This window comes from Agelaius phoeniceus, chromosome 6 (assembly GCF_051311805.1).
Source record: "Agelaius phoeniceus isolate bAgePho1 chromosome 6, bAgePho1.hap1, whole genome shotgun sequence".
NCBI lineage: Eukaryota > Metazoa > Chordata > Aves > Passeriformes > Icteridae > Agelaius > Agelaius phoeniceus.
In genome coordinates, this window is record NC_135270.1 from 41,091,166 (window position 1) to 41,102,796 (window position 11,631).

General features: G+C 52.2%; 1 protein-coding gene across 1 annotated transcript; it reads left to right on the plus strand.

Moving 5' to 3' along the window:
- Positions 1–5,429: 5,429 nt before the first annotated feature.
- Positions 5,430–11,382, plus strand: EIF2B2 (eukaryotic translation initiation factor 2B subunit beta). The gene is made up of 8 exons (XM_054634801.2): positions 5,430–5,629; positions 6,249–6,369; positions 6,888–7,036; positions 7,748–7,911; positions 8,184–8,279; positions 9,139–9,276; positions 9,922–9,988; positions 10,891–11,382. Exons 1-8 carry the CDS (start codon positions 5,467–5,469, stop codon positions 11,046–11,048), a joined length of 1,056 nt encoding a protein of 351 aa, XP_054490776.2. The 5' UTR covers positions 5,430–5,466; the 3' UTR covers positions 11,049–11,382.
- The last annotated feature ends 249 nt before the right edge of the window (positions 11,383–11,631 follow it).

The window sequence follows — 11,631 nt, forward strand, 5'->3', positions numbered from 1 at the left end:
GCACAGCTCACCCTGCTCTGCCCAAGCTCCTCTCCTGAAGCCCTGGGTGGGAGCTGCAGCTTCAAGTCCCAGAAAGCCTGCAGGAATTTCTCTCCAGCAGCTGTAGAGTGCTATGCTTGGGAAAAACAAGGCTGAGAGCAGAATGGACTGGTGCAGCAGTGTGCATGACCTTCTGCCACTGGCAGAGACAGAACACCCTGGGCTCGCACCGGCCGGAGGCACAGGGAATGGCAACCGTGGGAGGGGTGAGATTCTCCCAGCAGGAGCTGAACAGCCCTCTCCTCAGGAAAGACACAGAGGTTACTTTTCCACCAGAGAACCAAGCATATTCTGCACATTAATCACATTTCATCTACCCTGGGGAAAAGGCAGTGAGCACTGAACAAGGGGAGAGGCACACAGGCACAAACCGACTGCTGCTCTGCTGCTGCTGCCCCTGCTCTCCAGCTTTCCCAGCCCAGCCTGTCGGTGGGCAGGGGCTGCCAGGCGCTTTTCTCCCCTGCCAAACTGGAACCCAACCCACACCCAGCCCAGAGCCTCTGGCCGCTTATCATGTGGATGCAGTTCTCCTGCTTTTAGTTGTCATAATATTGACACAAAGCAAAATAATAGTGATGGCGAGACTCTGCCTGGCTCTGGAAGGCAAACAGGCAAGGAGACGGGGAGTAGCAGACTCCGCTATTGTGTGGGACAGGGCAGCAGCCAGGGCTGCTTCCCAGCTCTGCTCCTCAGCATCACTCCTGCTGATAAGAGGGGATGTGGGATGCGGGCGGAGGGGGAATATAAGCTCCACAGCACACCCTCCCTGCTGAGGAGAGTGGACGTGTGTATCGGCAGGGCTTCATCCCAGAGGCTTTCCTAGAATGTGGGTGGAGGAGTGGCTCATCTCTCCCTTTCCCCGAAACCTGGCAGCTGCTGAATAGCTGCCATCACCCGCAGCAGACAATGAGCAGAGGGAGCCCGGGGCCAGCTGCAGCGCCGGCAGCGCGGGAGCAGAGGAACTGCGGGGAGCTGGCTGGTGACCAGGAAGCAGCCCAGACTGCTGGTGTTACGGACCCCTTGGTGACCACACGGCGTCCGGGCTGCACTTTGTCTCGCTCCAAGGGCCCGGCTTCCTGCAGCCACACCAGGTTTGCTCCAGGGCTTCTCTGAAGCCAGCCCAGAGGGATGAGCCCCCAGCAGCACCTCCTCTGTGGCCCAGGCAGAGTGCCATGTGCCATGCACCCTCAAAGTGGTGGCAGGGCCACAGCCAACACCTGCATGGTGCCACTGGGTTTTCTGAGCACTTGCGCCTTTGGTGGCAGCGAAAAAAGCCAATGCCTTTTCAGGGTGTGAAGGTCCAGGACACTAATAGCAATGCTGAGGACAACAGCTCCCAGCCAGCTCTCTCATCCCTTGCTAGAGCTTGTTTTCCTACATGACATGCCGTGACTTCCCACACTTCCCTCACCTCTTCCTGACCAGCCTGGCCTTTGAACCAACTGCCTCCAGCTGCCTGTATCACGAGGGGAGACCTGGGCTACTGCCATAGATGAATGAGCCGATGAGTGAGGCTCCACATCCAGGGCAGGCATTGGGACGCCAGCTTCCCATGCCTCTCCCAGGGGCTGGGAAGAGCAAGAGGCCGCCCAGCCTGCTCTGGTTCCACAACAAGCCCTAGAAAAACCTTCATGCTTCCCAGCCTTGGTCTCTATTTTTAAGGCTCCTAAAAGGAGGGGGGCGCAAATTACAAACTTGCTGGCAGGAGAGACGGTCCCTGGGCCGGATTCAGAACCGCCTACTCATTTTCCATAGGGATTGTGGACTCCATTGGTACCACAAGGGTCTGGCTTTGGGCTTGGCCTGCCTGTATGTGCTGTGCTGACGTGAGGATGAGACAGCAGCCATTTTCCAGGCAGGGACAAGCGCACGTACATGCAGGCGGCCAAGCCAGGAGCTGCCCCATATCCTTTGCTAACCTGAGGTACTGAATCCATCCTGTCATTCCCCTTAGCAATCCCTGCCTGTTTCCCCTTGGCCACCCAGGCAGTCATGGCAGCCAGGCTTTCCTGAGGATGACCAGTTTGGAGACAGAGTGATCAGCGAGGACCTGCAGAACACATGCCCTGGTACCTGCAGTGTCAGACTGAATTTCAAGCATGCCAAAGCTGCCGATGACTCAGACAATGTGCGTGCGCCTGAACAGCCACAGAGCTCAGCCTTCCAGCTACTCACGTACCTGCAGTGGATCAGCAGCTGTTTGTTTGGGCTTTTTGTCTTCTTTCCCTGGAAGCTTGAGTTTTAAACATGCATTCCACACTCAGTTCAGCTTACCATTTCCATCCCCTTCACTTACTAAGTGCCCTGCTTTCTCCCCTATAGCACACAGAAAACACTGGTTTGGGCTCCCTTCAGCAGATTCATTCCTGCCTCTCCATCTGTGACTACAAAAGCTTTGGTCTTGCCTTGTTTTTGTCCCAGGCCTTTGAGTACAGGTTTTCTAAAGAGCAATCAAATCACACCAAAGATACCTTAGTGCATCCTTCCCTTTAGACTGTGCTTTGTGTTCTCCCCACACCCATGCACTGCGACCTCCTTAATTCAGTCACTTGTGCTCAGCAAGTGGCTTAGGCACCCAGCAGTAATGCTGCTTCTGCCCATGTCACCCACCCAGCCTTCACAGTCCATGCTGAGCTGACAGCCTGCCCTGCTGCTCCTGCTGGGCCATGGCTCAGCTGGCTCTCCTCTGCTGGCTCCTTCTCTTTGCCTGTGCTGAGCGTGAGCAGCTCACTTTGCAGATGAGTCCAATTACTGGAGTTCAGCAAACTGATTCTCCTCCCTGGCATTTTATCCAGCCCACTTATCCACTAAGAGTTTCTAATCCAAACAGCCTCCCAGCACATGATGTTCCAGTCCTCCCAGGCTCTACCCAGCCTCTGTCCTGCCTTGTCCTCTCTCACATGAGCACTTGGGGGATGACATTCAGCCCCCAGGGATGCAGAATTCCCTGGCAGAGGGAAGCAGTGTCTCCAGCAGTCAGCCCTGATGGCAGAGAGCAGGATGCCATCCTGGCTAGGCTGGCAGCTCTCCAAGGAGGTGAGACAGTTTTCAGCTCCCCTGCAGGCCCATAAAACGTGCTGCCATGCTCGGCTGGCCAGCTCATTCCCTGCTCAGCTCTTTTGTGCACATGACCAGCACTGTCTGCACTGTGCCAGCCTCCTCGCTTGCTTGTGCACCAGCTGGGGAGCTGCAGCCACCAGCTCTGCCCAGGGAAGGGAAGGGAAGGGAAGGGAAGGGAAGGGAAGGGAAGGGAAGGGAAGGGAAGGGAAGGGAAGGGAAGGGAAGGGAAGGGAAGGGAAGGAGGGTGGGCTGTGCAGGAGACAGCTCTCTGTGGCTATGGCAGCAGAGGGGGTCCTGCTCCATAACACCCAGCAGCTGTGGAGCAGCAGGTGAGTCTCCTTCCAGTTGTACAGGGCTGCACCTCCCCACCCCCCATCCCTTCTGCACCCTGCCACAGCCTCAAGGCAGTGGGATTTTAGCAGACTGCACCAGGGCACCAACATGCATCTTTCCTTCCCCACTTGCCCTACAGTCCCTGTGCTGTCTTTGCTGCCCATCCTCCTCCTCAATGCCTCCTTTTCAGTCCTGCTGGACAGTCCCTGTCTGACTCCTTGGGTCCTGGCAGCAGCACTGGCTGCTGACAGTTGGATATCTCGTAGCCATGGTCCCTGTGAGCAGCCTGAGATTTGCCTGCAGCTCTCCAGAGAGCCCCAGGCTTTGGCTCAGCTCAACTCTGCAGAGCTAACGGCTCTGAAATCCCCATTCAGAGGCTTTCATTCATGAAACACAGGGCAGCAGACCAAGCACAGGACTCTGTCCCTCAAGGGACACCAGACTGCCAGCTGCCTAAACTGGCTGTGGCAGCAGTGCCCAGCAGAAAGTGCTACAGGGGAAAGAACAGAAACAGCACAAACGGGAAAAACTCTTCAGCCTGGCAAAGCACTGGGAAAAAACTGTCCTGCAGTAGTTACTGGGACCAAAGCAGGGAATGTAAACAGCCCAGCATCCACAAGGAGGTCATAACCTCAGAGCCCTGTTTCCCTTCCTCTTCTTCATCCTGCCTAATCTCCAAGAGCTGCTCTGTTTACTAGCAAGATAAGTAAACAAACAAAGGAAAGTTCCAACGCAGTGATTTTTATTTTTCTGGCCAATCCACAGGTCCCAGTCCCTGGGTGCACATGTGGGAGCTGTTTCTGCACACCAAGGCAGCTGGCACACAGCCCTGCAGGACCAGCAGCAAGCAGCTGATGGGGACAGTGCATGCCAGTAAGTGGCTGTGCAGAGGGGCAAAGGGGGAATGGGGTTTCCCTGCACAAATGCAGAGCTGGGCAGACCTTGCTCCAGGGAGCCTCTGATTTACACACTGTGGAAGAAAACATACACCTAAATCTCGGGAGAAGGAGGAGACAATGCAGTGGGAACCAGGATGTGTCCAGCTGGGACAGTGGGGCCCAGCACAGTGGAGCCAATAGCTGGGCAAACCCTGTCACCCTCTACTGACTTTCTCCAGAGGCAAAGAATGGCACAAGCTCATCATGGAGTGAAGCTCTGACTTCAGCTGGGCTGCAGGGCTGCACTCCCCCAAGCACATCCAGCCAAACTCAGATGCGCGGCCTTTTGCCAGGCATTGGAGGCATGCAGCGAGCTCCCCCCGCCCCAGGCTGCTGGTCTCTCTGGCTTCCAGGCACACAAGGGCACTTGAAGAAGCAGGAGGAAAAGAGAGGCATGGAAGGACTCTCAGTCCCCTACAGGCTTTGGGTGACAAATCACCTGCATTAAGTGATCGGAGCCAGCACACCAGCTGTTGGTGTTTTGCTGGGGACCCAGCAGCCCTTGAACAGGAGCTGGCTGTAGGGTGAGTCCTAAGCTAACCAGACGAATGCAAAGATGTCATGAACATCCAAGACCCTACCGGCCTCGCCATGAAGCAATCACTGAAAGCTTCCAGCATAAACCTGTTCGCTTTTATTTCCTAATCTCAAACAACAGGACACAGACCAGAGCGATAGAGTAAAGCAGTACAGCAATGAGAATTATTCCATGGCTCCAGGAACTAGACACAAAGGAGCTACATTCCTGCCTTATCCAGGGCCGGTTCTGGCTCTGCCAGCAAGAACAATTGCGCTGCCAGGAACTGCGCCTTTCCCAGCCCGTTTGATTTGGCCCTTCGGAGGCCGGCACGGCGCGCTCCAAACCAAACTCTTCCGTGCGCGCTCCAAAGCGAACCCGCCCGTGCGCGCTGCCGAGCAGAGCAGAGCCGCCCGTGCGCGCTCCCACCACCCCAGGCACCGCCCGTCCCCGGCCGCGGCACCGCCCACCGCCGGACGCGCCTCTCATTGGCCGAGCCGCCGCCGGGGGGCGGGCACAGCTCCGCGATCTCCGCCAATGGAACGGCGGGAGGGCGGAGGAAGCGGAAGTGCTGCCGCCATGCCGGGCGCCGCGGAACGCGGCTCGGAGCTCTCCGAGCAGATCGAGGCCTTCGCCGCGCGGCTGCGGCGCGGTGGGGAGCGGCCGCGCTCCGAGGACACGGCGCGGCAGACGCTCTCGCTACTGCGGAAGATCGTCGGGCACGGGCGATGGAGCCGGGCCGGTGAGGGCCGGGCGGCGGCGGGCGGACGCAGAGCTTTCCCTGGGCGATTGCGGCTCCCCAGCTCCGGGAGCGAGGCGGCGGCGGGGTGAGCCGCGGGAGGGCGGCTGCGCCCCGGTCGCGGCTGTCGGGCGCGGAGGGATCCGCAGAGCCGGGGCGGGCCCGAGGCGGCGCCGCTGGCGCTGGGGCCTCGCTGTCAGCGCCCAGCGCGTTCGCAGTGGCTGCCCTGGCGCGGCGGAGCCCTTCCCGGGCCTGCCGTGCGCACGGCCGCGGTACCTGCGGAGCTGCCCTGCTCCAGCCGTGCTCTCCCCTCCGCGGCGGCAGTCCGCGCACGGGCCTTTCCAGCAGCACGCCGTTTCCTCTTTCAAAGGAAAGGCCAAATGCACTGCTGTTGGCCTTCTCTTAGGTCTGTGTTGTGTCCAAGCGTTTCAGACTACAAAACCCACCAGTGGAACCGGCTGCTTCGTGAGGGCTCTCTGCTTGCCCCTTCCTGGTGTTTCTTGGTGCTGTGGTCCTTGTGCTGGAGCAGCTGCTGGCCCTGGGCTATTGAGGGGGTGCACTGGTTTGATGCTCACATGGGCTTGCTCTGGGCAGCGCTAACCAAGGCCCTCCCCTCTTTTAGGGGAGCTCATGGATCTGATCCGGACAGAGGGCCAGAGGATGATAGCAGCTCAGCCGTCGGAGACAACAGTGGGCAACATGGTGCGACGGGTACTGAAGGTCATTCGTGAGGAATATGGCCGGTAAAGTGCCCGCTTGCTCCCTGTATCTCTCTGAAAACCCAGAACTGCTCTTTTAAGCTGCTTCTGTAAAACTCCTTAAGCTTCCACCACCCCCTTTTCCCTCCTCTCCTAGAGAGGTATTCAGGGAGTTTAACGCCAAAGGAAACCCTGTTGTTTCCACTGTAGGTGGTCACATTTCTTCTTTAGAAACCCCTTGGTGTATGTGTTGTGAGTGCATGACAAGTCTGTGCCCTGGCCTTGGGTTGTTCTCCCTCTCTGTACCTAGGGGGGTCCATCCCACTGGAGCAGTAGACTTGAGCCTGCTCCTTGTCTGTGGACAGCAGTGTTTGCACATGTCTTAAGAAGGCACTTTCTGGCAGAGATTTGGATGTTTTTCTGCCAAGGCAGCTATGGAGACTCTTTGGTGTGGCATGGTGTGCCTCCTGTGGGTGGTTTTCCTTCCTGTCTCTTCACATCCAGGTGTGCCAGCTCAGCCCTGTGCTCTTTCCTGAGGCTAAAGAGGCCACTTCTCTCCACAGGCTTCACGGGCGCAGTGAGGAAAGTGACCAGCAAGAATCCCTGCACAAACTCCTGACTTCTGGAGGACTGAGCGAAGATTTCAGAACCCCTTATCCCTCCCTCAGAGCTAATGTTATTGAAGCTATTAATGAGATGCTAATTGAGCTAGGTACGGATGGGTCTGAATTGCACCTGAGTGAAAATTCTTATGGGATGGGACTGATGCTTCCCCCTTCTCTATGTGAAATAAAACAATAAGGATCTGGGAAGCTTAATCTGAAGGAACCAAGGGACTGAAGCCCTGCTGCTCCCATAAATTAGTTTTAAGTCCTCTTTGGCTTATGGGGAGATGGGTAGATTGTGGAAGGAGCAATATGGGGGGCTGTAGGCTATGCTCTTGGTCTTCTGGGAAGTCTTGAGTCCTGTGAAGAAGAGTGTAAAATCCCTGTGCACATATAACCTGACCCTTGTCACAAAGAACTGTGATACAATTTTCTTTTTCTGTGATTCTTGTGACAAATCAGGCACCCAACTGACCTTCTGAGGCCCAAGTTGCCCCACTATTGAACTACAAAAATGTTGAAGTTTTGTGGGTCTCGTGGTTATCTGGAGCAGTGCTGACACAATCCACTCCCTCACAATGGAGTTTTCAGTACAGCTGTTGTTATATATAATGAGGGATAGCTAGGGAGCATGAGGCATTCAAGGGCCAGCTTCTTGGTTCCACTCCACTGGCAAAAAGAATGGATAGAAACACTGCTCCTGCTCTACCAGTGCTAATAACATTGCTTTAGTGAAAAATCTCTTGTAGGACAGTCCTAGCAGCACAAGTGTTGCTTTTGCTGGCTGCCTCTACACCCACGTGTTGCTTGTGTTCCAGAGGGCACGACTGATAACATTGCAATGCAGGCCCTGGAGCACATCCACTCCAATGAGGTGATCATGACCATTGGCTACTCGCGCACGGTCGAGGCCTTCCTGAAGGAAGCTGCTCGCAAGCGCAAGTTCCAGGTCATCGTGGCAGAGTGTGCGCCCTTCTGCCAGGTAAGGCCCAGGCTGGCTGGACCCTATGTCCCACATGTTCTTACTGAAGTCTTGTGTCTGGAATCAAGGTGAACATTATGGAAATTCCTCTGCAGTTGAGAGATTGGAGATAGCTCATTTTCCTACCCCAGCATCCTTGAGTTGAAGGGCCGTGTTCAGGTTTCATCACTTGGTATTTTTGTAGTTCAGACAAGAATTGAGTGCTGATACCTTTACAGTTATACTGCAGGAGCTATGTCACAGGGAACCAATTGGATTCTTCCTCTTTTTAGGGTCATGAAATGGCTGTCCGACTGTCTAAAGAGGGTATTGAAACTACTGTGATGAGTGATGCAGCTATTTTTGCTGTCATGTCTCGAGTCAACAAGGTAAGGAGGGCTCCATTGGGGGGAGGGATTTCATGGCAGATTGGGTGCTTAGGCCTCTCAAATCAGCTGCAAGTCCCAGCAGTGATGGAGGTGTCTCTTCACTGAAAACTCAGAATTGTAATTGTCCCTGTTCACTGCTGGGGTGGGGATTCAGTAGGAGCTCCAAGTCAGTGTGATGACTGACTGAATGATGACAGGTTTTTCTGGCTTAGTGGCTACACTTACAAGAGAGCCTCAAAGGATTAGCCTCAGTTTTCAAAGGAGATGGAATAAAAAGCAGCATTTCTAAAGGGAAGAAACACCCCTTTGCCAGAAACAGAAGATGACTGTTGAAGGGAATAATTAAGATTTGTCTTGTTAAACAGACATGTTCTGTATTTTTAGAGATGAAAACTTGGCACCCCAAAATGGGGAGAAAAAAAAGTACTTGTAACATATTAAAATGCAGCCACATTAGTTCTTATCTATATATTTTGAGCTGCTTTATATTACTCCCTCAAGCATAACGCAAGGGAATTTTTGCAGTGAGTAGTCAAGTTACTTGTACAAAGCTCACTTTGTAGGTTTTTAGAAAAGGGACCACAGCCCAGTTTCTGCTTGGTGTTCCTTGCAGTAGAACATACATTTCTTCTGAAGTTCTCCAGGCTGGAGTCATGCTCTTGTTAGTGAGGAACGTCTCAGTGCAGAGCCAGTGCCAGATGAAACAGATCAGGCATTCAGCTGCCCTAGAACTCCAGCTGCTGGCTGGCTCTACTGACACAGTCTTCCTCCAGCTCATCTGTCAGGGTCTGAGCCAGGAAGTGTTTCTTCCCCAGTTTGCTGTGGAACATGCTATCCAATTCTGATTTGCCCTTTTAAGGTCATCATTGGTACAAAGACAATCCTGGCCAATGGAGCCCTGATTGCTGTGAGTGGGACTCACACTCTGGCACTGGCAGCTAAACACCACTCCACTCCACTCATCGTGTGTGCCCCCATGTTCAAGCTTTCACCACAGGTAAGTACAGCAGCTCTTCAGGACTGCACCTGCAGGGGCTTTTGCTTGTAGGAGCTTAGGGTGGAGAACACCATCTGTCCCAAGGCCAGGTCAGTAAATGAGCCATCTCCCCCATCTAGCACTGTTACTTCAGAGAGGAGATCCTTACCCAAATGTGGCACACCTCAGGATCTCTGTGAAGCACCTCTGCAAAGCAGTACATTGGATATCAGGATGTAGACCACTGCCTAGACTGATGAGACTGGCATTGCCACACTTATTTTTCTTCAACCATGACAGATTTCAGTTTATACCATTAGTGTTGAAAGGCAGAGAATGTAGAATGAGACTCTTTCTTACACTCAGTACTTTTTTAATATTGTCAGTGTGAAGTTGCAGACTGAGGAAGTCACTCCTCCAGTTCACTAGGCTTTGGTAAGGGCAGCCACATCATAGAAGGCTCTGAAAGCTTTGAGGAAAACCTTCTACCCATAAATGTTAGAGAGGTTGTAGACACAAGCACTGTGTAGTTTTTGTAAAAGGAGTTAATATCACCTGGCAAGTCATCTTCCTCTGCATTAATTCCTTCCAGTGCCAGGATCTGTTTTCACAAGGATAAAAAGGTAGGGCTTTTTTCCTGATCTTCCTGTCCTCTTTCTCATTTAGTTCCCTAATGAAGAAGATTCATTCCACAAGTTTGTGTCACCACAGGAAGTGCTGCCATTCACAGAAGGTACTGGTTATTCTTTATACATCTGGTCAAGCTGGTTCAGGCTTTTTTTTTTTTTTTTTTGTAACTCATTTGTAACTCATACAAAAAATTAAACATCAGACCATGTTAAAACCCAAGACAGAAAATCCTTTTTTTACTGTCTTTGACAGAAAAGAGTGCTGTGAACCATTCAGTTTTATAACTGTATATTACGTTAAGTAGAGAAAAAGTATTTATTTTGAACACTGTCTTGGCAGTTTTGCTTCTTCTTTGAAACTGTTTTATTATAGGATGGTGATAATGATGCCAGGTAGGCAGCAGTTTCCTGTGGGACAGGGCAGATGCCCAACACCAAGGGCAGCTTCCATTCTTTCCTGTAACTCCTTGAAACTTTGTAACATGATACAGCTATTGAAACATCAGTGTCTCTGCCATGGGCTTCTCACAAGCACCATCTTTAGAAAGGCATCAGTGGCCAAGCCCATTTTCAGTTAGCAAAGTCTCTTTCAAAGCCCCATTTCTATGTGACAAAAAAGCAAGACAGCAGGCTTGGCAGCAGATTTTAGTTTTGTCCTTCTGAGCATTTCTTTAAATAATAACTTTGGCAGTATCAGGATTCTTGTCTTACATATTGGTAGGGTTTTTTGGCAGTTAGTCAGTCTACTACAGTCTACATCAGAGGGGATCTGGGGTTTCTACCAGCAAAAATGACCAGAAACAGAGTATTGCCATTCATTGAAGATTGCTGTATAGCTGTAATTTGATGACATCAGCGAAGAAGTTGGAAAGTATTCAGGATGTTCAGGTACTGACTTCAGGGTGGCATGTGCATATCCAGTTTGTTTAGGGACTCCAGAAGGTGTGCAAAAGACTAACTGTACTTTGAGTTGCTTTGACTGATATTGCTGCTATTCACTTTACAGGGGAGATCCTGGCAAAAATCAATGTTCACTGCCCAGTGTTTGACTACGTCCCTCCGGAGCTCATTACTCTCTTCATTTCTAACATTGGGGGTAACGCACCTTCCTACATCTACCGCCTGATGAGCGAGCTCTACCATCCCGATGACTATGAACTCTAATGCTGTGAAGCACATCACTGTTCAGGCTCTTTTATCTTTCTCTTTAGAGAGATACAACAGCTAATTAAAGTATATGTTGCAAAGACAAGTTGCTGTGGGGAGCCAGTGGGAATTTGCTCAGCAATGTCTTTTCTACCCAAAAGCATAAGAAGGCCGAGTTCTTGTACAGGTTTATATCACATGCTGTGTCAGAGACCATGTGGAGCTGCTAACACACTTTGATTTTGAAATAGTAAGGCATATGTGTAACTCTGGGGCAGCTAAGCTGTTACTTCAAAGTATGCTGCAATAAAGGCTGTTTACAGTGATCTCACTGTTAAGCACATTTTCCATATGCAGTCGTTATGTTTATTTAACTAGCAGGAGTTTTACCAGTGTAGTCAGTTGCCTGCACTCACTGCATGATGCAGTAGCTGGCTTTACAGTGTGCTTTCACATGTAAATGTGGTAGGAGTAGGAACCTATCAACAGTTGTCTTCAAAATGGATATTTAGCTAATCAGTTATTTCTGTGGGGCTAGGTGGGGATTTAGAATCTCTCACTCAAGAACACAAACTGCAAGGAGTTGGAAAAGGCAGCTGTG